Raw genomic sequence first — 26,013 nt, 5'->3', positions numbered from 1 at the left:
TTTGCAGGTGCACGATTCACGTAATGATTGACTTTCGAAGAAGGAAGAAGAAAAACGATTGTGTATTATGGTAAATGCAGTGGTTGCCATCATACACTGGCAAAATCGACTCGATGGTCTATATTGTTCGAAAAATGGATCGATTAGAGTCCAAATTGTGGTTCATTTTTCAAATAGTAGCGAAGTAAGCAAGCACCAGACTCTTCCACGACTGCAGCCCAAGTTCAATCATGCGTCTTCTATTTAACTTGCTCGTGGTGGCTGCGCTCACTCTCCTCGCAAGTACCAACGCACAGTCGATAGACACCGTTGCACACCAACGCCAGAGAGCGAATTTTGAGAGCCACAAGCTTCTTCGCTCTCTCAAGACAAACATCGAGGACGTTGTCGAAGATAGTGGCGACGTGGAGGAGGAGCGCGCGCCCAAGTTCCTCACGATGAAGCAGCTGCAGAAACTCCGTAAGAGTGAGCGGATCAAGGAAATTAAGGAGGTGTTGGCGATCGGAATGGTGAATGGTAAAGCAGCAGCTCAAGCGGCAGCTGCGGCGGCTAAGAACAAGAAGGTGGCTACTATCTCGACGCAACTAGATGACAATGCCGCGGAGATGCTGAAGACCAAGAGCCTCAAGAATGAGGTGTTCATCCGTTGGCACAATGACGGAGTGCACCCGCAGGCTATTTTTGACGCCCTGGCTCAACCTGGCAAATATTCCGGCGCGAAGTGGAACGGGATCGCCATTGCTTACCTCAATTTCGCCTCGGATATGGCGAAGGCTGCTGCTAAAGCTTCCTAACTATAGCATGTGGACTATCACGAAGCGTACATTGCGATGCTGGAGAATGGTTTGCCTACTTTTTAGACAGTGTTTCCGTGGAAAACAATTAGATGCCCCTCATAAGCGAACAACACGCATCTCTACTTCCAAAAGCCCCCCCCCCCCCTCTCCTTCTCAAGCAAATACACCATGCAGCGCCATGTGGATGTACGCGGTCGTGTGGAAATGTTCCTTGGTCAAACCAACTCAGAAACGTCAACGTGAAAAGGTGGACACTTACAATCAAGACCCACCAAAAAGTGAATCCACGAAATGACAACGTCATAAACTCCGTCTGGGGCGGCCTCATCATTCTCAAGTGCTTCGTCCGTCACAAGTAGATCTATCAATTTCGTGCGCAAACTATTCTGCATGATAGTTTAAGGTTTGAATATGCTACAAGAACGGTTGTTCATGTTCTGTACATCAAATATCAAAATTGCCGCCAAACTTCCATCGACCATGTCGGTAAAGTACGCTGCCTTGTGCGTGTATGCTGGCTGTCTAGATGCTATACTAACGCTCTGCAAACTACAACAGGAGGTAAATGAAGGGCATGAGCGCAAGGTACCGAAAAAAATTCCGAGATTGACCGCGGCTTTGCTGTGTGAGCTGCCCTTAAAAAAAGACCAGACTCCGGACCAAAATGCTGCTCAAGATACAATTCCGGATCAAAATGCGCCATGGATCGCTGTCCATGGGTCAAACAGTGCAATTATTGTCCAGGACCAGAAGGCGGTGCAACTTGTGAACGTGGCAGACGCAAATGCGGATCAGAAGGCTATTTTGATGCAGGAAAAGGTGGTGGCCATGGCTTTCAGTGGCTGTGGAGACTTCATTGCCATCGCAGACGCAACAGGAACCTTGTCTTTGTATAAAAGTAACGGCAGACTATTGTTTGGCCGTCGAGTGGCCCGCCCGGGAGGATCAGACAGGTACAAAAAGAACTTTACGGCTTTTAGAGAGTGGAATTGTGACTTTTTGTGCATTTTGGGGTGACTTAGTATCGTTTCCATCGAGTTTGCAACGTCGGACAAGAGCGTAAGCTCGAGTGACGCTCAAGATTTGGTCGTGGTGACGGCATCGGGTGTTTTATTAAGGCTGGGAGAGCTGCGGCTGGCGGAATTTGAGCAGTTGTTGCTTGACAAACCCAATGGTGCACTAAGTGTGATCATGAGGAATATTCGGTTTGGACGAGCAAGCGTTGGGCAGTTAAAATCTAATGCGCGATCGCGTATGCTGGTACGTGGTGTCGATCACTTCCACGGTAATAATATGCGGCATTTAACAGCATTTTGTACTGTAGGTCCATCGTTTTCAAGACGAGGAGTGTATAATCCTCGGAAACCACGGAGCTTTTCTGAGCGTCTGGGAAACTTCGTTATTGAATCAAGCAGAGCGAAGTGGAATTGAGGTGCGTGTGGTTGGATGTTGACTTGGGCTCAAAGTTTGCGAGACTCACCCTTGTGATGTTCAGAAATCGTCAGTGTGCGACTCCAAAGCAGAGTGTGTGGACACGATCGCCTTCGATACAAATAGCAAGTTGCTCGTGGTGCTGTCCGACGGGAAACTGTCATGGTATAGAAATGGTCATTTGCTTGATGTGAGCTTGGCGATTATTTGAGCTAACGAGTGCACTGAATGGCAGGTGGAATTGGCGTGAGATGACCGTGGCGTTTGAGATAGAGATTTCAGGAATAACGAGCTTTGCGGTTCTTAACGTTTCCTCAAGTGAAGAGCAGGAGCTGGGGATGTCTTCGCTACTTGCTGTAGCACGATTGCCAAAGAATGGAAGCTCGACACCATCATTAGAATTGGTACAAGTATTGCATCCTGAACCAGACGCTATTGTCAGTACATCTGTGTTGTCAAGGTTGCAGTCATCTGAAAACCTGTGGACTCAATGTGAAGGTCTGCATATTGCACTTTTCGCATGCCGTGGTGGCAGTAACCAACCCCAGACACTTGTGGCGTATCGAACACATCGCGGTGTCTCTGTCTTCCTGATGACAAGCGATGATAATACAAGTGATGCTAGCGGCAGCGATGATGGAGAGAACATGTTTGATGAGGACGCTGTCACGACGATCGCAGAATCTCTAGTGAATGTACCGATTTCGTCGCTTCTGCACAAGCGAGCACTGAAAAGCTTTCAGGCAAATATTGGAGTGTGTACCAGCCGTATTGGAGAAGAAGAAGATAGTTCGCGTGTCATATTGAAGCATTTGCTTGATGTAGCAGGGGCGATTCGCGAATATACGAGCTCATCATCAAGGCCATCATTGATTTCAGCAACGTTATTGCACTGGTGTGACGAGATTAGCGAGGTGTCGTACAAGTGGACAACATTCCAGCTACTCCGCAGCTCATCATCAAATGAAGCAGGAGCAAGCGGGAAAACGCTTCGTGAAAAATGGCATATTTTTCGAAGAATGCCTGTTCTCGAGATGCTCGAAAATTACATGAAGATTGGCTCAATGAGAGCAGTCAATATATTGTGGGGCCGCCACGTAGACGATGACACCGTGTGCAATATCGGCAGGCTACTGCGATGTCTTCCAGCTTCGCTTCCAGTATCTGCCTATGCAGGTTGGATCCAAAACGAGGTGATGGCCACGTTAATTCATCATGTTGAAAAACCTCAGGCGTCTGAATCGGATGCTAGAGCAAAGCATGATAGTCATCCTTTGCTTGCTGAAGTAGCGCATTGGCTTCTGGAGAGATCTGAAGTTGCCGCAGCTCAAGCTGATTTGGATTCCGCTATCCGTATTTGCAACTTACTCAAAAGTGAAGACAACGATGAAAGGATAAGTGGTGAAATTTTCTCATTCTATGAGTTTAAGCTGCAGACATTAGCAGGCCGCTCAACACTGCCAAAAAGCGATGAGCGCAAAGAGATAGGAACGCAACCGGATGCATTTGAGGAACTTGAGATATTTTGTCAGAAGCTTCGGCATGTCAAGCGTCTTGCTGTGGACCATCATTTTATTATTTCTTTGTCCGTGTTTGATGGAGAAACGCCGGCAACAATCGCTATGAGCATGTTGGATCGTGTATTAGCTCCAGACTTGCTGACAAAGGAAATCAAGGAGCACGTGAGAAAATATCTTCAGTTCTGTGACGTCGGTGTTGACCCTGTCCTGTGCGACTACGTCACCGAACTAGCCGAATCTATCCAGACTTCCCAATCGGTTGAAGAAACTCGTGCGCTTGTGCTGTTAGATGAAATTACTGATGCTAACATTCGTGCGGACGCTACATTGGCATTGTTGCGATCTGCACTCCCACCATACTCGCCAGCACTAAAGAGTTACGCACATAACAGTGCTCGCTCATGGAAAGCGAAGCGGCTAGAAGAGATTCAGGAGCACGTGCGTTTAATGGAGATTCAAGATATGCTGACAGCGTATGATATCAAGCGGTTCGATATCGCAGATACTAAGAGCGCCTCGCGCATGGTATCGCACATTTTGAACCAAGTATCGCGACCGACAGCATTCACGGATGCAATGCTTCTGGTTGATGCTTACAGTGACCTGCATTGCGATCGAGCAGTAGTCAAGTTCGCAGAAAATCTGTTAGCCGATTCTTCTGAAGATTTGAGTGACGTCGACACCAGAGCTGCAAAGGCGATCGATGCACTATCAGCAGTGAAAAAGCGGATGGATCCTAAATCGAACGCAATGCTGACTGTGTCGATCATGGAAGAGATTATTGAGTTTGGCGTCATGTTGTTGGAGATGGAGGCAGAAGGGCTGGACTCGTCGTATCATACCGACAAGGCAGAGTTTCAGAGTGAGGTTGCGCCGTTGTCTTTTGTTTTACGTATGCTTGAGGCACTTGTTGCAGCGTACCTGCCCGAGTTAAACACAGCGATGGAGGTAGCTGGTGCTACCGAGAATGACACGCTCACGGCGTACGTTAATTGCCCCGTGTTTTTGCTGTCTGATAAGCTACTGGCGGATTTACAAACAATTCGCCGTGTTGAGGAAGGTTGCGGAATCTTGCTTTCTGTCTCAGCATTGCGTGACCCTGAAATGTGTGAGAGCAAACTGAAGGAATTAATGAGACCAGAAATTCTGTTTGCCGATGACGACAAGAACTCTGGTGATGAAAGTACAAATGTGGCAACCCCTACTGTTACCTTTGTTGGAAAGGGTAAAGGTAAAAAACGTGCGGTAGCCTCAAGTGCATCCGTTCCCACAAAAAGGCGACGCACAGACAAGAGCCTTGACCCTCAGTCGTGTGCGTACCGTGGTCAACAGCAAGATGATACCAGGGCTCGTCTCATTTTTGATCTGAATCGATTTGCATCCGCAGTGGGAATAGAGTCTAAAGCATGTCAGGCTCTCATCGCTCAGAGTGCTGCTCAGAGTGGCTCTATTTTGCAAGCTGTTCGCTTTTCTCGCGACATATTTTCTCGAAGAACAGGCACAGGAATCGACGACTGTGTAGCCTTTACTCTTAAAGTGTCTGAAGAATCGGACTCAACAACCATATTTCACCCGGCAGACGCGCTCAAGAAGATTGCGATAGCACTTTCACTATATTCGTCGACTCACGTGAAAAGCAACTATGGCGCTCCTTTCACCCGGAACCAGCGACCTATACCAGCTCATGTTGCGCGAATTCAAGCCCCGATGTATACTTTAGAACTCCTGAAGTATGCTCTTTGCATGTGCGATGAGGACTCCTTCGATGAGATGTTGATTCTTCTCAAAAACACGATTCTCGTAAACGACGTGCTCCAATTCACCCAGCACGATATTATGATAGCAAACCCTGATGTAGCACGGTGGACGCTGTACCCTCGATGGTACCGAGGGGACTCCTGCGTCTTGCCAAGTTACGAAGCCATGAAGCTTGCAACGCGGTTTGCAATCACTGAACACAAGAATCTCCGACGGGAAGTCGAGGCCAGAGATACAATTGCATCGAAGCGTTATGTGTCGTTCTTGGTTGATCAACGGGCGGACTTGCTCAGTCTGCAGGCACTGTTGTCTATGCAAGAACTGCCTGAAGACGCAGCGATTGTTGTCAACACGCAAATGGGAAAGCTGCTGTCAACTGTTTTCCAGTCCCAGGACATCGACAATTACTTGGCTCTCGGGTACGAATCCTTGCCATTTCGCCGAATCGTTTGAGATGTGTCTAACTCATGATTTGTTGTGCGTACAGGTCGATGCTGTCGATGGAGCAGAAGGACGCGTTTGACGCGTTCCGAAGGCAAATGTCTCGTGAGAATGTGGCAAAGGACTTCAATCGTTTCCAACAATTGGCTTTCGTTGGCGCAGATGCTGCTCGGGCCTGGAAGCAGATTGCGTTCTTGCATCAGTGTGTTGACCTGGAAGGAAACGCGAGGTGGTGGCATTATTTGAAATTGCTTGAGATTAAGTGCGATCACAAAGCCTTCCAAAGTGAGCGCCGTGACTTGGAGTACATCCGCCGTCTTGTGCCAGCTTTGATCACTCGAAGCAACTTCGACTTTTATACCGTTTTGGAGTTTACTCGTCATTACCAGATTGACGACAACTTCCCGTCACTCGTGTACGCAGAATCCCTGTTGCTGGAAGAATCAGCTACCGCTGACCTCGAATACCAAGACAAAATCGCGGGCGTTATAGAAGACATCCATGAGCAGCACTTAGTAAAGATGCTGCTCAAAAGCATTCCAAAGATTTCGGGGCAGGATTATGACCGGCTCCTATTTATTTTTCGGCTGTTGCTCGAGCATACTTCCTACCGTGAGCGTGAAGAAGTGGAGCGACGAGTGGAAGTGTTGCAAAACCTGAAGGTTTTCGCTGCTTTTCAAGTGAATGACTACTTGAAAACTGGCGAAAGCAAGCGATATCAAGCTGGGAACTGCAGTTCTAACGAATCCGAAACAGGTAACAAAGCCGATGTGGAAAAAATGTCTTTTCATCAAGTGATTGCCAACCCCCTAGAGGTGCTGGCACGGGTAGTGACCAAGGAAAACTTCAGTGTTTTGATTGGGCTCGCTGAACCTCTTCAGCTCGAGCCGGACGAGTTGCAAATGATGCTACTGAAGAATATGATAACCAAGAACCTCAAGCAAAATACCTTAGGCAAATGTTGCAGCCCGATCCAGTTCAGCGATGTCGAAGGCATCCTGGGCTGCTTAAGCGATACTGAATGCCGGGTTACGGCTGCTGAGTGGCTAGCCGAAAACTTTCCGTTAGGTGAAGAGAAACTGATGGCACTCGAATTTGCTCTGCATGCTGCTTTGTCTGGCGCAAATGGCGGAGAAGACCCCTCCAACACCTCTTTTACCGGACATGAAGCACTGACGAGACTGGAAACTAAAATTCTACGTGTCAAGTTGGAGTTACTTTTCCGAAATGCGAGTTCACAGTCATTAAGCTTGGCTGAAGTAATTAACGACACGAAGCAAACGAACCAGTTGATAGCGCTGGTATCGGACCCGAAGAAGCTTTTCAAGGAGTTATACAGACGATATGCTCTGTGGTTTTGCACGCAACACAGTGATAAGCTCAACACGGTGGCTAAGAGCATAGCTAAGCTACTTCAACTGCCAATGGTGAAACTGCGTCTTGAGTTAGTTCGTGAGTGGCTCGTAAAAGATGCTGTTCAAATGGGTAAGAACACCGCGAAAGAAGAAGACAAGGAAGATCCATTCGAACTTCTTGAAGACGAAAAGCTCCAACGATCCGATGAAGACTTTGGGAAAAGGATACTATATATGGCCAGCCCGAGTATGAAGCATGGTGATTCTTTCGGTGAAGAAGTTTTGATTTATCTTGTCGAGTTTGTAAAAGACTCGCTCCCTCGACCTGGTGTTACGTTTCGAGCAAAGATGCGAGCGCTACGCGTGATCTTGCGACTAGGCCAGCTCTATCATGGAGTAGTCAAGCAGTATGCAATCACCAAATATGGTATTGAGAACTTTGGCGCATTCTTCAAGGAACTGCTGGATTACACAAAACATTGCACACACATGATAACGTTTGAAGAGCGCCGAGTTCCGTACGAATTGTCATTCGTCATGAAGACCGACAAAGAAGCCCTCACGCGCAGTTGTCTTCGTCGATTTTCTTCGAATCAGCCATGGATGTTGCGATGTGCGAGCCAGCTTTTGCTTGACTTTGAAATCGAAGCTTCCGATTTGTGGGAGGATGTCCTATCAAACATGCTGAAACTGGGAATGGTTCGGTCTTTGACAAAAATTCTGGGACCACTAAGTCGGAAGTCGTTCGTGCGATCTCTGGACTGTGGCCGACAAGTTTGGGAAGAGGTGCTGACCTTGCCAATGATCCAGCTGAAGCACAAACACAGCAAATATTCGATGAGCATTCATGACAACAATGACGCTAATTTGTCTGCTGAACCGACAGATGGGGAGCTTCTCTTTGCTGGGGTCCCGGTTTCCAACGTGCGGTCTGCGCTAGCGCAGATAGTCTCGCTGCTTCAAAAATGCCCTTTTCTCGACCAAATCGACGTACCTGCATTCGTTATTCATGTTCGGGATCTGACTGAAATGGCCGAGGGTGAGCCTAATGGAGCAGAAATCGTGAGTCAAATGGATTTGTACGGTTTTGCCGTGAAGTGCGCCATGATCATACCTAAACCAGTTGCGCGTTTTGAGGCTCTGGTGAGGATTATTCGAGCTGGCGCGTTCGGATCGGTGCTGCAGGAGTTGCTGGATACGTCGTGCTTTCTCGATGGCGATCAAAACGAAATGGCCACGGAAGACGACTCGGGAGAGTTTGCTGATAACTTCCGCTTGATTCAGGAAAGTTTTTCAGAAGCTGCAAAACGAAAGGACTACTCGTCCATCTTGGCCACCCCGTTTGAGCCAGGTTTTGTCGAGTACCTGGCCGCTACCGCTGACATCGATTACTTGTTGTCTTTGCTGTACGTTGTAGCGTCAAATGATAGCGCTGCCCCCAGGATGATCCTGGTACCAGCTTCGGTTCTAATGCTTATGGATTTGTGCAGGTTGGAAGACAAGCGGATGGAGACAGCCTTGAATGCGGTCGAACTGTTTTACGAGTATCACCCCGCCGCAGCCCCATCGCTCGATTCTACCAAGACAGGTGACGAAGACACAATGGGGAATCCAGACAGCAAACGCTGGGAACTAATCGAAGCGTACCTGGAATCTTCAGAGTCGGCACATCTCGAACGGTATGACCAAAACCTTTTTTAGAGTAGTAGAGAATTTTTATCAGAAGAACCCAAAAATGGGTTCTTCGACACGAAAACAGTCGCGATGATAACTCGCCGTTGTAGCCGTACTCGTTACACTCGTGTAGTGCGTCTTATCATTCCTAAACCTGTTGCGCGTTTGAAGCTCTGGTGACGCTGAAACAATGGAGATCGGCAATCTAGTGCTATCGGACGACAGCGAGATGGAGGGAAAGGAGGACACGTGGGCTGAGAGCGGGATCATGGCCGAGCGAGTTCACGTATAATGAACGATCGTTGTACGTGCGCAAGTGCTACCCTCTGCACTACGATTTGGTTCTAAACAGACTCTAAATAAACTCTACGACGCCGACATTGAAGTAGCAGTGACGGTCACCGGAGCGCCAGGTGAAACGGTGGTATTTGCTAGGATTGAGCTGCCACTGCCAGCTACTAAATTTTTGTTTGTGGTTTAGGAATGGGCAAGTCGCTCTTTTTTGCGTACTTTGTCGAGCGCTACAGTTTGGAGCACCCACTCGTCACGATCATCACGGCTTCGTTCGGGAAGTCGGAAGGTAACTGGACCAAGATGACGGAAGTGGTGGTGTGGCAACGCGGCAAAGCTGTTGCCCGGGCTGTGGTACACGAGTGGGCAATGACGAAACCCATAATGGAAACCGAGGAACGAGCGGACAATGGAGTACTCTCACCTGTACGATGGAATATGTGCCGAAGAGGCATTGAAATGGTCTGTGTTACGAGTCCAAGCGAGTCGTGGCTCAACAAAATCACGAAGAAAGATACTTGTCCGAAGCTGACAATGCCGCTCTGGGATCTGGAGAAGCGTCAGACTGCCGCCGAAGAACTCAATCTTACCATTACGGAACCACGTACGGGGGCAAACTCGATCGGGCAGGAGGGACGCCACTGCCACCGATGAGGCGAAAATGTTGTTGTGCTTGTGGACCTAGTCGTGCATCGGTACAGCATCTTTGGCAGGGTTGCTCGTGGATGTTTATCCACGAATGCAACCTCCGTTGAAAAGCGGCAAACCATGATCGAAGATACCATTAAAAAAAATTCAACCAGGTCGACCAGATACGGACCGTTTCCAATAGAATGGAGGGCGAACACACACGTCACTGCATCTGCCACTATGGGCCGAATCCGACGAACCCATTCATGAAGTACACGATTGCGGAGCCCATTGTGTTCGTAAAGCGGGTGGTGGGGTGCTGGACCCAATATCACTGACGAGAGGAATGAGCTCACTCACTCCCCGAAGGGATGTCTAGAAGCGGCTTCGTTTCGTGGCACGTTATTCGAGACAGGAGTGCACGAAAAAATAAGCTCCGGGTGTAAGGTTAAAGCACGACCTCTTCGTATTGATACTCCACGATTGAGGAAGTTCAAGTTCAAAAAGACGACCCCAGCTAACAAGAGTGAGTGCTACTGCTTCTTCGACAACAATTTCTCCACATCGGTACTGCCGAGTAGCCCCTACCACGTTCCGAGGGCGAAGAATTTTGTGTCGATCGACTCGTTCTATTACTACTCTTCTTTCTTCCCAAGTTTGCTCAAGTCAACGAAGCGCTTGTTGCTGTTCCAGATTATGGTGCCACAGACTCATCCAGTGAATGGAGAAGACTGGGGTTGGTTTTGAAGCGGCTAGGCCTATTGGAAACAATGAAAAGGGACCCTGGTCAAGCCGCATTAATCTTTGTTGTCCCAGTTGAGAGGCCAAGAAATTGAGCTGGATGTATCAAATGATAAAGATATCGTGAACAAACTCCACAGTCCTCGAAGTAAGAGGATGAACACCTTCGATAAAGTTGAGATTCGCACAATTGGTGACCTACGGAAGCGTTTGGAGGACGCAGAGACAACGAAGGCCGATGCAAACACGCTACATGCGGGTAATCTGCCGCTTGGACGGTGCTCTCTGCACATGACGAGAAAAAGAAACATCCCTGGTTAAGACGACACTTGATTTGATTCCGCAGTTCGCGTGGGGGGGCTAAGCAAGACCTTCTCTACGCGATGTCGCCGTGATGACTTACGCCGAGACAGGAAGATCTATCAGGGAGGGAAATTCTTTATGGCGATGGTGCACATCGTGCATACTGACTTTGGATTTCGCGGTCTACCATGCAGTTGTTCTTCAATTGAAAGTCCCATTCTGAGTCCACAGAACTTAGGCGTCCTCTATCCGATTGAGAATCGTCCGTATCTCATCGACATCGCTAAACCTTTTAATGGTCTCTTCTATCAAGGCTGCCTTAACGTCTGTGGACCGATATTCACGAGCAACCCCGCCGAAGATGTTGTAGTGCTGCTCGACTTGATCCTTAACCATAAATTCATATCAGTCTATCTAGAAGGCAGCGTCAGGTCTATCACGCAGCCGTGACATCTCTCTCATCGGCGAAGAACAGGCGGAAAAACACGTAGAAGCCAAAGAGAGCGATGATGTAGCCCGCCATGAGGAATATCGCGGTCTTTGACATCGGCGTTTCCTCTGAATCGTGATGAACACCAGCCTGCACTTGCAAGATTCCACTAGCGTTCATAGTGAACGTGACGGGGTGGGCAAACTCACCCGCCTTGCCGATCTTGTCCCGGGGCAGAGCAAAGTTGAAGTAGCAGATGTGATCGTTCTCCTTGGCGATGTCCTTCTCGCCTTCATAGACCTCGACCGTAAGACCGCGCTGATCGTCCTCAAAGGTCTGAAAGTTCTTGGTCACCGTCGTTGGGATCCGCGCGTTCCTGGGGAGGATCACTTCCATGCTTCCATCCGCCGTCTCAAGTCCAATGGGCAGCGGAAGGACATCCATCATGAGCACATCGCGGAAAACACGCTGGTCCATGCCGCTCAAGATGGCAGCCTGGATAGCAGCTCCCTCACATACCACTTCGTCAGCGTTCACAGACATGCAGAGCTCCTAAATCACGAAATGGAAGTGAGTCAGTAAAGAGTAGCGCCCACATACATGACACGACCCAACGGCAACGCACTTTGCCATTGAAAGCCTCCGAGATCTTGGTGCGCAAGATCGGGATCCGCGTGGATCCACCCACAAGGATCACCTCGTCGATGTCGGCAGCTTCCATCTCCGCCTCCTTCAGCACGCTCGAAACGATCCGAAGACACCTACAGAGACCCACGAAATAGTATTGAGTAACAAACGATAGCACTCGGCGTTCACGTGGACATACTTCTTCCAGATCGGGTCGCAGAGCTGCTCAAACTTGCTTCGCAACAGAGAGTACGTGAACGTCTTCACGCCTGCAATCCCATGCACCGTAACATCAGCGTACTCCTCGGTGGACAGCTCGATCTTGGCCTTCTCCACTTCGCGTTTGAGCCTCACCATATCCACGTCTCCCACTTGTGCTCTCGTCACATCATGATGCTTATACAGCACCTCCAGCAAGTGGTCACATAGGGTATTATTGATATCCTCTCCGCCCAAGTTGGTATCTCCGCCAATTCCCAGCACCTCAAACTTGCCGTCATCAATGCTTAACAACGACACGTCCAGCGTTCCTCCTCCAAAGTCAAACACCGTCACCACCTTCCTGCCTGACAAGAACAGTCCGTACGCCATGGCGGCTGCCGTCGGTTCGTTCAGCAGCCTCACAGCCTTGAACCCAGCCATGGACGCGCTCGTGATCGTCGCCTTCCTCTGCGAGTCGCTAAAGTACGCTGGCACCGTGATCACCACGTTCTCTAGCCGCCTGCCGTCTTCAAAGTAGGCTTCGGCCGACGCTTTAAGCTCTATCAGTACACAGGCCGAGACTTCCTCCGGCTGCACCTGAATGTCCCTTTTGCCGCCTCTAAGCACCTGCACAGCCACGTTCCCCTGGGCTGTAGGCAACACTCTGTAACCGGCGTAGATCCTGGCCACGTCCGCCGCTTTACTGTCGAATTTCTGCCCCATGAGCCTCTTGACGGAGCGGATCGTGTTCCCCAGCGGCTCGCACGTCTCCAAAGCAACCGCGGCATTGCCCACGTCTGCGGCTTGACTCGATGGGTCGAATCGCACCACGGAGGGCGTCGTGCGGCCTCGATCCGAGCGGTTTTTCAGGATTTTGACATGGTTGCGCTCCACGTGCCACATTCCGACGCCTAAAAATGCGAGCACAGACCGTTAGAAGATGGGAGTCTTGAGGGAGGAGAAGGAGGATAGAGAGGTGGATCGAGTGTACAGGAGTTGGTGGTGCCCAGGTCGATGCCGAGACAGAGAGAGCCATCGGCGAAGCGTTCGGCGCCGCTCCCCCAACTGTCGTATTTGCTTTCGGTCATTTTGCACTTGCTTCAAAAATTGAGTCTGCTTGGTCGCGAGAATGAGCTACGTGCATAAACATGTCGAGCCGACCTCCGATCCTCCACGTTGCTGTTTAAATGGCTCGGAAAGTCGGAAAGTGGGCAACTTATCCTCCACTGGAGTGTGAATTGCCTACTTTCCGACTTTCCGAGCCATTTAAACGGCCGCCAAAATAATATTTGGGCAGTACCACGATGCTCTCGCCACCTAGCCCTAATGGGTTCCCCCAATGCAAAACCCAGGGTGTTTTTTGTTAGGGCAAAAAGTGCCCTGTGGGTGTTTTTTGACACGACCCTAAACTTAGGTTTTTTGATAGGACCCTAAATTAATGCCTTAAATACGGGAAATAAATTCAACAATATGCCGAAAATGCTTTCGACCTTCATTCGCCATTCATCCAGCCCTCAACAATGCAATTCTGTCCATCCTGCGGCAATATCCTGCTCGTGGAGCCCGACGTTCGTGCGCCGTGTGGCTGCAACTGCTGTGGGCTATTGCTGACTGTTGTGCTTTGTGCCTATTGCAGTCCGACGGCATGCGTTTCTTCTGCCAGACATGCCCGTATCTCTTCCAGATCAACGACAAGGTGGAGAAGAAGGTGCCACTGCAGCGCAAGCAGGTGGACGACGTGTTAGGCGGAGACGAAGCCTGGGAGAACGTCGACCAGACGGAGAGTGCGTAGAGTTGTTGGCTGGCGATTGGCTGCGGGATGTTAATTGCTGACCTGCGGCTGTTCTTGTGCTTCGTGTGTGCAGCGCGCTGCCCTCACTGCGAACACACCAAGGCGTACTTCATGCAGATCCAGATCCGGTCGGCGGACGAGCCTTCCACGACCTTCTACAAGTGCGTGCAGTGCAAGAAGCAGTGGAACGACTAACCAGCTTGGGGGTAAACCACAACACAGACATCCTTGCTTTCGCTCTCATGAAATTCCGCGGGCGTAGGACATCCCTACAAACGACACATTAGTTAAAAGTACTGGAACAACGCAGCGGCTAACGGCTCATGCGGGCGGCGCGTTGGGTGCGGCGGCAGTTGTCGCACGTCCGGTTGCACTCGGAGCGATGGAACGTTTGGCCGAAGTACGAGATCAATAGTTGCCGCCGGCAGGTTGTGTCGTCCTCGCAGTACTCAGCCACGGAGCGGAGCTTCTCCATGTGTGACGCACGCGCCTGCTTGTTCATGCCCTTCTGAGGCATGCGTAGGATGCTGCGCATCCTGGAAATGTCCCGCGGGCTGTAGAAGATGATGCACTGAGACGGCTTGCCATCTCGCCCGGCGCGACCGGCCTCCTGGTAGTAGCCTTCGATGGACTTGGCTACCGAGAAGTGGATCACGTACCGCACGTCTGGCTTATCGATGCCCATGCCGTACGCGATCGTCGCGCACACGATACTGAGCTGGCCATTCTGCCACGCGTCCTGCACCATGTGCCGGTCCGTTGCCGACTGTCCGGCGTGGTAGAAGTCGGCGCTCAAGCCGCGGTCGAACAGGTAGTTGGCCACGTCTTCGCAGTCCTGCTTCGTCATGCAGTACACGATGCCCACTGCGTTCCGCGGGTACGTAGTTGAAATGAGCTGGAAGAGTGCTTCCATCGCCTTTGCGTTGCTGCCCAGTGGCTTGTCGCGCACCTCGAACGTGAGGTTTGTACGGTTGAAGCTCATGGAGAAGACGTGTCCCTTGGAAATGCGCAGCGAGCGCTGCACGCCTTCAATCACTTTCGGCGGCGCCGTCGCCGTCAACGCCATCACCGGCACTTTGGGGAACGTTTTCTTCAGCAGCCCCAGCTGACTGTACTCGGGTCGGAAGTCGTGTCCCCACTGACTCACACAGTGCGCTTCGTCAACCACGAACCTCGCGAGCGCCCCATTGCCGTGCAAAACTTGCAGCAACTCCATCATCTCGGCCGACTTGACAATCTTCTCGGGCGTCAGGTAGAGCAGCTTGAGACTGGGCGTGGGGCGTCTCAGCTCCGCCGTGATGGACCTCTTGAGCGTCACGACTGTTTGGCTCGTCAAAAAGGCCGCCGGGATGCCGCACCCGCGGTTCCGGATGAGCGCCGTCACTTGGTCTTGGATGAGCGACAGCAGCGGAGACACGACGACGGTCACCCCCTTGGACAACACAGCCGGCAGCTGGTAGCACAGACTCTTGCCGCCGCCCGTGGGCATGAGCACGAAGCAGTCCTCGCCTCGCATCGTGGCCTCCACCACCTGCCGCTGGTTCTGTCGGAAGCTGTCGTTGCCAAAGACCGCCTTGTTGGCTCTGGCGAGTAAATCCGGTGGCTGGTTGTCGGGAATATCGATTCTGGGAGGGTCTGCAGTGCGTTTTGAGACCTTTGGGCGGCGTCTGCTCTGGCGGATGAGCTCCAGCGCCGTGTTGGGCTCGCGGTTCTCGGCTTCATCCTCCGAGTCCTCGTAGAAGGCGCGCGGCCGCTTCTGGCGAGTGGGCGATGCGTCCAGCGTCAAGTCGATGGCGGTGGTACGCACCTTTTGGCGTTCCAGAGCCGCCGACGCCTGGAAGTGCGCATCAATAGGCACGAACGAGCCCTGCGTCTTGAGGGGACGAGACACCACGGCCTTCATGGTAAATGTGGCAGTGATTATGTTGGCGCTATAGTCGGAACAAGTGAAATGCTTATGTCACTAAAGTGAAGGCATTTCTAACCATTGATGGCTGCTGCTGCGATCGACGCGGCTTGGACGCGCTGGCGGCATCTCCAGGAGCTGCATGGTGGGCATGCGGTGCTGGACGTGGCGGAGAGCGAAGCGCAGTTCGAATTGGTGGCAGCAGGGCTCGTTTTAAGCCAGAATCAGGTGCAGGAGCTGTTCGAAGACGACGCGGAGGCGTTCGTGGGGCTGTTATGGCCGCTGCCGAGTGTTGGAGAGGACCCCGAGACTGACAAGCGCTCACACTTCACGCTCGTGGCGGCGGCGGCGCTGCTGGACCAGTTTCTACAGAGTTCGGAGCAGCAGGCTGCGCAACTTTTGAGGGGGAAGTTAGTGAGTCGATTGCTGCTACCTGTGCTGCAGTTGGAACGTTACGCTTCGCTGCACCACGCAACGTTAGGTATGATCCGGATGCTGTTGCAGCTGAGTGTGCAATGTGGAGACGGTGGAGAGGTTGTACGTGAACTGTTTGGGAGGACTGAAAAGCTGCTGGTGGAGACAGGTGAATGCGAGGAGGTAGTGAGTTATGGCTCACTGTGCAGCTTGCTGGAACTACTGCTGCGTCAGAAAGTGGAACAGAAGATTGTGGACGAGCTGGTGGAACTCTCGTTGAAGATCTGCGAGCATGCGACGAGGAACTGGAGACAGTACCCACAAAATTTACGTGCGGTGGTGTTGCACGTTGTGCCAGCTCTTCTCGAGGTTTGCAGCAAGAACGATGCAACGAATGTGCATTTACGGCTGCTGACTATGGTGTTGGAGGCGTGGGAGCAGCAGAGTGGGTCGGTTTTCCCGCAAGAGCTGCTGTATCTGGTGTGCATCATCATCCCGCAATCGCCGCGTGAGCTCATTGCAGATAAGAGACTGCAGCAGCTTGTTTGTTTTGCGTTGCGCAACAACGACTCCCTGTTGCGTAAGCAGGGGCTCCATGTTCTGAAAGTTGCGTTCTTGTACTGCACTCCGCCGCCGGAGCCACAAAACTCGAATTCTAAGGCGAACAGTCAAATGCCGTCGTGGGTGAATACGTGGCAAAACTTTCTGACGGCCTCCGAGGTTATCCAGATGCATCATGAACAACACCTGATTGAGCAAGTCTGGCCACAGGTTGCGGATCTGTTGACAACCTTCTTGATCGTTCACGTTGAATCGAAGCAGCAGCAAGACGATGAGCAGTGGCCTGTGCAGCTAACATTCGACTGGATGCAGAGTCTACTGGTCCGATTGTTTGCTCATGATAACCCTGTGGTGAAGCGCCTATTCATCTCTAATTTCATGGAGACCTGCGTGCAAGCCTGGAACGCTTGGGAAAAGCAGTGCACCAACAGCCACGGCGTTGATCGCACAGCTTCGTTCACCTGCACTTCTGCGTTCCAGCGTTTTGTGCTTGTAGACTTGCTGCGTGCGTGCAATGATCCGGTACTTTACAAGCACACGCATCGCGCTCGTTTCCAGGCTTTGGTGGCTGACTTCCTGGCAGCATTCCTCGCTTTCCAGTTTGCTGAAAGTGAGACGGGACACGTGTTAGATGAGTACGTTGCTGCAATCGAAGAAGCAATCTTTGGCGAAGGTGCGGACAGTCACTCACCAGAGGCTTTACTGAGTATGCTGCAAGTGTTCCAGTCTTCCCATTTGAAACGTGCTGCCTCTTCCGCCTCCGCGAAAATGCTACTCAGCGCGGTAGCGGTCGACCGCCTGCGGTTTTTGTTGGACGTCCATGCAATGCAATCCTTCTCGCAAGCGATGAGAACGAAAATGCTTCGTGCACTGGCCCATGCGCTCACTGGAGGCTATGTTAATGCGTCAGCACTTTCGCTAACGGCACTGGCTCGTGTTATCTGCGTGTTCCCGACCAGTAGTTTGGTTAACGATGATGGGGAGGCATTCCTGTATTTTCTTAGGTGGGTCAAGACGTCTGCTGCGGCAGATAGCTCATTCAGCTTCCCAGCAGCTCTAGCAAGCGCACTTCAAAGCTATGTGAAGGTCCAAGCTGGCAGAAACCCCGAGGATGTGCTGGGTCCTTCTCAGTTGGCGAGGCTGCTACTGCTTAATGCTGAAGACATCACAGATGCAACCGACATTTATGACCAGGAAGAACCTGAAAAGCGGAAAGATTCGACCGTGGTGTTGCGTGCCTCGCTTGGTTCGTTCATGTCCGAGGTCCCCGAACATGAATGGGATAGAGCTCGACTCGTAGCTCTGGTTGGCAAGCTGGAGCACGAAGTGCAGGAACTTGTGGGAAACTGCTCGTCGTTGACAACGCGTATAGGTTTTACGTTCTCGTTTCAGCGCGATATCTTTTATGAGGGGCTGGTAAACTGCTCGTACCTGTTCAACTCAGCTATGGCGGTAGTCCGAAAGTGGATGGGCAATTCGTCAGTTGACACAGATTTTGGAGATCATGAAAAGGAAGAATCGATGGAGCTCGTAACGTCTGCCGTGTTCGTGCTCTCTCAGATGAGCACACACACAATAAATTCGACAGGTGATCTGCAACCCGTCACTGCTCTCGATGCTCTCTGCGATGATCTGAAAAGCATTCTGGTAGCGCCTGCGGATCGAACAATTTTTGACTTGGCATTAGCTGCAAAGTGTTTGTCCATCATTGGCGACAATGGCGCGGCTGTGGACTCTCTGCGTGCATTTGAAACTGAGCGTATGCTGCCGCTTTTGCTCACGCTTGACACGAGTCGGCGGTACAGCGGAAGGCTCGATGCACGATGTGCGATTAGCCTAGCTGCTGACAAGTGGGTGCTGCTCCATCACGTCATTGAAGCTTCTTCATTTGTCGACACGAAGCTCCTGCGAGCAACGTATGATGCCTGTGTTGAGGCCTTACCTACTGCTGGCATGGATCCCTCTGCATTGATTCAAATGGTAAACGTGCTATCGTTAACGCTTTCACAACTGGCTGCACCACTTGCGAACGGATCTAACGGCATCGAACTACTCGACAGTTTGTTGGAGGAAGTGTGGACTGCTTACAACGACAGCAAGGCTAAACCAGATGCGCTAACCCGAGCCGTTGTCATCTGCATGTTCCAACCAGTATTCCTGCTACGTGCTGAGCTGACAGCGACAATGAAGCGTTGGATCGCGGAGTTTATCCGCTTTGGCTCCCGGCACAGACCGAACGTGATTTTCCACTTGGCTTGCCGCTTATGTCAGATATGGCGTGCGCACCCGGCACCAGCGCTTTGCTTCGCTGGCGAACTTGTGGAGCTACTGCTATACAAGGAGCCACTCATTGATGAAAAGGAGCAGTTGACGACGGATGCTAGTGCCCCCTTTCAGGGATTCCAAGGCTTTTCTCCTGTCAGTGACAGCCAAACTCAAACAGCGGCCATCAGTGGCCACGCCAAGGACAGGTTTGTGCGGCTGGTGGTCCTGAGCTTCCTGGATGATGTAGCTGTCGAAAGCAGCGCGTCAACGTCAGGCACAGCAGAAACTAATGGATGCGCTGCTTGATCGGCTGTTAACACTCAACGCGAGCCCAGACTGGCAGAAGCAGCACATGCTCAACAGTGACGGGTTCGGCAAGAAATTGAGATCATGGCAAGCGCTCTGCATTATCAGCGCGCACGCCACGAAGTCGCAGTTCACAGAACTGCTTCCTACTCTCCAGACCGCGTTTGCAGTACCCCAATTGCCCAGTGTGCGCTACTACATGGAGCTTTTCGGCATGCGGATGACTGCGAAGTTCCCACGCGAGATCTGCTCGGGTCTTCTGCTTCCCATGCTTGGTGATGCAAACCTCATGCCGCAAGTGGGTGCCTCGTTGCTGCTTGTATCCGCGTATCTCGCAAACTACAAGTTGGACGACAGCAACTCGAATGCCGACTATGGTGAATTGATTGAAACGATGCTGCCGTGGCTGAATACTTCTCACGGCTACACGCGCGTGTTGGCTCAGTTCCTGCTGGCCAAGGTTCTTCCTCGTCACGTCCACCAACTTCGACTCAGCTCTAGCGATACGCCCGGCCTGCGCTTCCTCGAAGGTACTGCGCGCTATCTCAGCAACAACAAGGAGTGCAAACGGATGTTGCGTCGTCAAGCTCGCCAGCTTGAGGAGTTCCACCCTGACTATGAGAGCTCTTTGCTCGGAATGCTTTCCTCGGGCTTCATCAGCGAGTTCGGAGAGCTGCTGCCGCGTGACGAAGCCCTGCGCTTCAGTGAGCAGCTTAAAACTGCAATGAACGAGCTGTATGCGCAGTACCAGCTCGAGAACTTCGCTCCCACCCCGTCATTGGAGAAGGGTGAAGTTGTATCGCCGCCTGAGTCTGAAGCAGCTGGAGGAGCTCTCACCGTCCAGCGCAAGATTAACACCAGTGCGCTGCTACTGGAGGACAGCGCTCTACCTGCAGCGATGCGTGCTGATTTTGATGCAGCCCGGCGTGGTGACACGCTCAACGCTCGTCAACAGCCTCGACAGCCTATTATCATGTGTGCAAGTTTGGTGGACAAGATTCCGAACCTGGCAGGGCTGGCGCGGACGTGCGAGATCTTCAACGCTCAGAAGCTGATCGTGCCGAATATTCGTCTGGCAAAGCAGGACGTCACTTTCGCCACCGTAAGTGCTACGGCTCACAAGTGGATGCCATTGGAAGAAGTTCGACCTCAAGGCGATGACCTGCGCCAGGCTCTGCTTCGTTGGAAGAGTGAGGGGTACACCATTGTGGCTGTAGAGCAGACGGCTTCGAGTGTGAGTCTCGCCGACTACACGCTGCCACGCAAAATGGTTCTAGTGTTGGGTCGAGAGAAGGAAGGTATCCCCGTCGATGTGCTGCAGCTTGTGGACGTGTGCGTTGAGATCCCGCAGTTTGGCCTAGTGCGCTCGCTCAATGTGCACGTGAGTGGAGCTCTGATGCTGTGGGAGTACACGCAGCAGCAACTGATGTCAGGAGCGCTTCAGTCGACTCTCTAGACGTCCATATTCCTGTGCTATGGACAAGCCGACTGAAAGCTGCAGGTTGGTCGAGACGAAGACGCTGGATAGAATAGAGATCGTGAAGCGACTTATGTGCTCTGCCACTGTAGACTTGAATTGTTGGCGTCCCAGTACTATCTCTCCCTGTGTCAACAAGCTGGAAGCTAATCATTGTCCGTGGCGTCCGTTTCATGCAAACCGTGGGGCTTTCATGGGATCAGTAGCGTGGCTTATACCTGCATTCGACCAGGTAGGCGCATGCATTCACCAAGAGCAGTTCTTGTCACCTGCAGCCTCACTTCTCCTTTTACCTTTAACACCTCCGCATCACACTATGACCAAGGTTTACATCCGTCCTCGTCCGCTGGCCACCTCTGAGCAAGGTGACGAACTCATCGAGTACGCCGTCGCCGAAAGCGGGAGTATCCTCGTGGCCAACGCGGACAAGCAGTTTTCTGGCTTCGCTGGGATCCTGTCGGCGGAGAACAGCGAGGCCTACGCTCAAGCCATCAGTCCGATGGTGCCCGAAATGCTGAGGGGTTCTACCTCCTGCTGCTTTGCCTATGGTCACACGAACAGTGGCAAGACTCACACCATCTTTGGATACGGCGCTGAGCTCGGCATGTGCCAGCGTTTGGTCCAGGATCTGTTTCATCGGGGTAGTGGAGAATTGCTGGTTCAGGTTCGCTTCTACGAGCTCTACAATGGTAAAGTGTTCGACCTGCTGAACAACCGCCAGCCTGGATTTGTGCGTGAAGACGCAGATGGAGTGATTCATGTCCGAAGTGCTACGACAATGGGACCGAGCGGCGAAGTGCTGACTCAGTCGCTGCAAGCGGCGTACGGAGATTCTGCTGCTGCTGTTCTCGACATCATCCGTCAAGGCCGAAGCCTCCGCGCAGAAGGAACGTCGGAGCTGCACCGCCAAAGTAGCCGCTCTCACGCTGTGCTAGAGCTGGAGATTGTCACCCCCGCACTTGCTGAAGCTCGGAAAGAAGTTGCGTTGGCTCAGTCGCGCGTGGTCCCTCTGGGTAAAGCACGCGACGACTTGTACATCGCGATACAGTCCCAAATGTACACGGTCGTCGACGGAAAATACGCTTTATCGGGGGTGCAGCCTCCTCAAGAGGATCAAGACCGACTTGGGGTGCTGCGCGCTCAAGTTGACGTGGCTGAAGCTGAAGTGGAGGCGATAAAATCGTGCGTTGATGCCGAGAAGGCAAAATGTCTCGGTGGAGTGTTCGTGCTGGTAGATCTCGCTGGTGCTGAGTACACAGGCGAAGGATTGGATCGCACATCGAAGGAGCAGAAGGAGGCCCGCGAGATCAACTCGAGTCTTCTCGCCCTCAAGGAGTGCATCCGAGTGCAAGCACGCCAAGGATCGGGCCACATTCCGTACCGAAACTCAAAGCTCACGATGCTGCTGAAGTGCTACCTCGACGCTGAAATCGCGTCCTCAACCATCATGATCACCAACGTTTCGTCGGCTGCAACTCATCTGCGCAAAGCTTTAGACTCGATCAGCTACGCTGCGTTGGTCGCATCGGCGTTCAAGACTGCGAAGAACGAGAGGGGCAGCATTCAGAAACGCGTTTGACACTGCCAACGTCGCTCAGAGATCATGAACACAACAAGTATACGCTTCTTTCTGTGTTTAGTGCTGATAGCTGCCCTGCGCAATGATCAGAGCACCGAAGTACTCACTCAATCCGTCGTCGAAGAGCTCTCCTTCGTAGTCGGGATCCTCGTCTTCACTTGAAAACGCGGACAACGCTTCTCTTGGGAATCCTGCGAATCACCAAGTACTCATCGTGGTACGTGTTTTCTTGTAGGCCGGTGCGAACGCCTCTAGCCTCCACCAGGTGCTTCACTCGGAAGACATGATCCAGGTTGGACCCATCAACTTTAGTGAGGTATATCTCTTTCTCGCGGTGACGTCGAAGATTGGCCCAATTCTCAGCGTGGCATCGATCCTTAAACAACGAAACGAACGGAGTGGCTTCGTTGTTGCGCCAGTCGAGATGGTTTTGCACGGTTCTCTTGAACTCTTTTCAGGTACGGAAGGAAGGCCGCGCTCGGGCCTGGAGCGACATACTGCTGCTGTAGCGAACGCGATACAACGTGCTTGGTTTGCGATCCTTGTGGCACTTGTACCGAGCAACAATACTGGACGGAGTCGGACTCATCGAGTCAATGAAGGGTAGCACTTAAACTCCTGTTCGTTGACCAAGCAAATTGAAGAATAAGACCATGCTCGCAATGAAAGCCGATGTGAAGCCACAGGCCATGAACCTTTGCCCTCGAGAGAACATGCCACAGTGATTCCTTGGCGACACTGTCCGCAGCTGGAGTGACGAAGTGATCTGGCTCCCGTGCACAGGTTGACCCACTGTTTCCGGTCGTTCATGATCGCGTGGGACGAGCAGTCCTTGGGACTTGAACGCCTCGAACCTCAAGCTCAAGTGAATTTGACTGCACAGGGCTTCTGTGCTGCAGGTGATAGTGCTTAAAAGGAGTCGAAGGTGTTGGCGAGAACTTTTTCCTTGACGAAAGAACAGCGGGAGATGGCGGCTGGATATCTAGCTGCAGTGCAAATACAGCAGACAAGTTAGATCACCCACACAACACGGATCGAGCTCGCGGTTACCAGTATTAAAGGCGAAGCAGCTCGCCCCTGTAAGTGGGTATCTCTTTGGCGCAGTGGAGATTTTACTGCCCGGTGAACTGGAGCTGGAGGGGGCATTGCTTGGTCTGACGTTGAGACTCGCTTGTTCATGTGGACTCTGTCGACAGGAGTTGGTAGAGCGATGCTCACAGTCAGGTCTTCAACCGCGACAATCGTGGTGATTTCATTTTGTTGTACAGCTGACGTCGCGGCTTCAGGTCGGTCAGCGTTCACTCCGCTATTCATTGGCATCGGTTCAACCATGATAGCTTCTCTCTGTAACCAGGGTGATTGGAGAATCTTCCCGATGGTTTGGCGCTCTTGAGGTGCCTTGCGCAGCATGCTAGCTATCAGATTGTGCACTTCAGGAGACACCACAGCAGAGTCGAGCAGGTCGTATTGCCCCTGTGTGATTCTGTACACGACGCCGGGATACGACGGCGCAGCGAAAGCAGGTTTCCCACCCGAGAAGAGCTCGTACAAGACGCAGCCAAGTGACCAAATGTCAGTAGCGAAACCATGCGGATCACCTTCAAGCAGCTCGGGGCTCATGTAAAGTGGAGAGCCGACCACGGTCGATGTCAGACCCTGCGCTTCAAGCTCTTGCTCGGCCCCGGTCCCTGCACCAGGTGGGAGCAGCTTTGAAGTGCCAAAGTCTCCCAGCACGACGCGCCCAGAGCGAAACAGAAACACGTTCCCACACTTGAGGTCGCGATGCACCACACGATGGCTGTGCAGATGGTTGACAGCTTGTGCGAGCTGCTTGAAAATCCGGCGAGCTTCATCTTCTTGTAGTGGCGAGCCACTCGGAGAGCGCAGATACTCTTCGAGGTCGCCACCGTCTGCGTATTCAAGAATCAACACAAGAATCTGTGCGCCTGCTTCATCGCTTAGGAACCAAAACGCTTCGCGGAACCCCACAATATGCGGGTGCTGAGGCAAATGCTGCAGCAGCTCAACTTCATTGAGACATCTTGCACTACCGGAGAAAGAAATCATCAATCAGATGTAAAGTTTTGCCATGTTTGGATGGTCTTACCGTTCATGAGGCGAGTGGAAAGTCATGTCGATCTCTTTCATGCACACGCGCTCTCCAGTCGCAACATGTTCGTAGAGGAATACCTACCCGAAACCAAGAGAGGGATCAAAAGCGAAGGTCTTCGAGTCGTGCAAACGTTATTAAATGAGCGCGCGTACATCTCCAAAGACCCCTCGACCAACGTGTGCTAGTTGCTTGTACTCGTTCCGTGACCTCGTGGGAATCTCTTGACTTGCCATAGCGATGGTGGTGTCTTTTGTGACTTGGAATTCACACGGCCCAAAATGGTTCTTATCTTCGCTATTTGTGCTTCGTTGATTGACTTGGATCTCAGTTCCACTGCAGAGCTTCTCCGCCTGAGTGGAAACACTTGATCGTACTCTCCAGGATCTTGTACGGAATCGCTGGCGGTTCTTCATGTAGGGAATTCCCTACCAAGCCTTGATTTTGGTGATACACAGAAAGCTGGCGAAGAAAAGTTAGTCTCAGTCTTCAGAGACCCCACTATTTGCAAGATGCCAGCGTACCGTTCCGTGGATGTCCTTCGAGTAGCCTGTGGTCAGAGGCTTCGTCGCCAAGACCATAGTCGCCATGTCGGCGAGTGCTGGACTCTAAAATACAGGAACAAGGTGAGATCACACTTGATACCGTCAATCAGGCACACAGCAAACGCACCAGAGGCCTCGACGTAGGCAGATCCGTGTCTGCGTGACTCAACAGCACCACATTCGCAGTTCCCTACCAACAAACCGTCAGCCTCACATCCACAACTTCTGTAAAACAAAGAACACCATTCTTACATTCTTCTCGTGCGTCAGCGTCTTGCAGCAGCGCGCGAAGTCGAGCACCGCAGCGTCTCCAAACCGCCACTTGAGTGCGCTGACATCGTCCAGCACAATAGACACCCCACTAATCTCCACATTCTCCTCTTGTTCTTGACTGGTAAAGGTCTTCAGCTTGTGGAACAACACCGTCCATGCTCCCTCGTCCCTGTCAGCCTCCACCTCGGTCCAGTCCAGCACCTGGAGCTGCTTCTTCCTCTCGCAAGCTGCAAAGTTCACGCCCTGTACCAAAAAAAAACATCAGCATAAACCCAAGTCCCGCAGTCGACGAACGCACCAATTTGCGTCCAACCGCCGCATAATGCTGCGGGTCATTGGCACTCGCCACGAAACACACGCGGTGGCCAGCCTTGAGGAAGAGCGACGTGAAGTGGTGTACCAGAAATTCCCCGCCGGCCTCCACGCAGTCCTGAATCAGCACCAACTGCCCTCGAGGGGCCGACGTCGGCGACCAAGTCACCGAGTCCCCGAGATGATACAGCGGCTCCGCCATTCGTTTACGAGAGAGATGCTAAGTGAGACCATAAACAAGACGTCATATTCCTCGCGGTCAACATGTTGTCAC

At 51.9% G+C, this 26,013-nt stretch overlaps 9 protein-coding genes across 9 annotated transcripts; 5 read left to right on the top strand and 4 right to left on the bottom strand.

The window, feature by feature from the left end:
• Positions 1–230: 230 nt before the first annotated feature.
• Positions 231–794, top strand: KRP23_14476 (uncharacterized protein; the record flags this gene model as incomplete). The annotated part of the gene is made up of 1 exon (XM_067896008.1): positions 231–794. One exon carries the CDS (start codon positions 231–233, stop codon positions 792–794), a length of 564 nt encoding a protein of 187 aa, XP_067737491.1.
• A 10,583-nt stretch (positions 795–11,377) lies between these two features.
• On the bottom strand, positions 11,378–13,287 carry KRP23_14475 (Heat shock cognate 70 kDa protein 1; the record flags this gene model as incomplete). Its single annotated transcript, XM_067885301.1, has 4 exons — positions 11,378–11,923; positions 11,997–12,132; positions 12,198–13,110; positions 13,191–13,287. The coding sequence occupies 4 exons, from the start codon at positions 13,285–13,287 to the stop codon at positions 11,378–11,380; spliced, it is 1,692 nt and encodes a 563-aa protein (XP_067737490.1).
• A 432-nt stretch (positions 13,288–13,719) lies between these two features.
• On the top strand, positions 13,720–14,186 carry KRP23_14474 (DNA-directed RNA polymerase III subunit RPC10; the record flags this gene model as incomplete). The annotated part of the gene is made up of 3 exons (XM_067885300.1): positions 13,720–13,767; positions 13,836–13,983; positions 14,065–14,186. 3 exons carry the CDS (start codon positions 13,720–13,722, stop codon positions 14,184–14,186), a joined length of 318 nt encoding a protein of 105 aa, XP_067737489.1.
• Positions 14,187–14,304: 118 nt separating this feature from the next.
• Positions 14,305–15,894, bottom strand: KRP23_14473 (ATP-dependent DNA helicase Q-like 1; the record flags this gene model as incomplete). The annotated part of the gene is made up of 1 exon (XM_067885299.1): positions 14,305–15,894. The coding sequence occupies one exon, from the start codon at positions 15,892–15,894 to the stop codon at positions 14,305–14,307; it is 1,590 nt and encodes a 529-aa protein (XP_067737488.1).
• Positions 15,895–15,981: 87 nt separating this feature from the next.
• On the top strand, positions 15,982–19,443 carry KRP23_14472 (uncharacterized protein; the record flags this gene model as incomplete). Its single annotated transcript, XM_067885297.1, has 1 exon — positions 15,982–19,443. One exon carries the CDS (start codon positions 15,982–15,984, stop codon positions 19,441–19,443), a length of 3,462 nt encoding a protein of 1,153 aa, XP_067737487.1.
• Positions 19,444–19,489: 46 nt separating this feature from the next.
• KRP23_14471 (putative methyltransferase TARBP1) lies at positions 19,490–20,899 on the top strand (the record flags this gene model as incomplete). The annotated part of the gene is made up of 1 exon (XM_067885296.1): positions 19,490–20,899. The coding sequence occupies one exon, from the start codon at positions 19,490–19,492 to the stop codon at positions 20,897–20,899; it is 1,410 nt and encodes a 469-aa protein (XP_067737486.1).
• A 337-nt stretch (positions 20,900–21,236) lies between these two features.
• On the top strand, positions 21,237–22,499 carry KRP23_14470 (Kinesin-like protein KIF24; the record flags this gene model as incomplete). The annotated part of the gene is made up of 1 exon (XM_067885295.1): positions 21,237–22,499. One exon carries the CDS (start codon positions 21,237–21,239, stop codon positions 22,497–22,499), a length of 1,263 nt encoding a protein of 420 aa, XP_067737485.1.
• Positions 22,500–23,510: 1,011 nt separating this feature from the next.
• KRP23_14469 (Serine/threonine-protein kinase Nek5) lies at positions 23,511–24,845 on the bottom strand (the record flags this gene model as incomplete). The annotated part of the gene is made up of 3 exons (XM_067885294.1): positions 23,511–24,546; positions 24,607–24,689; positions 24,765–24,845. 3 exons carry the CDS (start codon positions 24,843–24,845, stop codon positions 23,511–23,513), a joined length of 1,200 nt encoding a protein of 399 aa, XP_067737484.1.
• A 91-nt stretch (positions 24,846–24,936) lies between these two features.
• On the bottom strand, positions 24,937–25,941 carry KRP23_14468 (Elongator complex protein 6; the record flags this gene model as incomplete). Its single annotated transcript, XM_067885293.1, has 5 exons — positions 24,937–25,071; positions 25,134–25,217; positions 25,282–25,344; positions 25,407–25,670; positions 25,726–25,941. The coding sequence occupies 5 exons, from the start codon at positions 25,939–25,941 to the stop codon at positions 24,937–24,939; spliced, it is 762 nt and encodes a 253-aa protein (XP_067737483.1).
• Positions 25,942–26,013: the final 72 nt, after the last annotated feature.

The sequence above is a fragment of the Phytophthora ramorum genome (assembly GCF_020800215.1).
Source record: "Phytophthora ramorum isolate Pr-102 chromosome Unknown Phyram_PR-102_s0021, whole genome shotgun sequence".
In the NCBI taxonomy this organism is placed as follows: Eukaryota; Oomycota; class Peronosporomycetes; order Peronosporales; family Peronosporaceae; genus Phytophthora; species Phytophthora ramorum.
The sequence above is the reverse complement of the archived record's forward strand: the minus strand, read 5'-3'. Positions and strand labels throughout refer to the sequence as shown.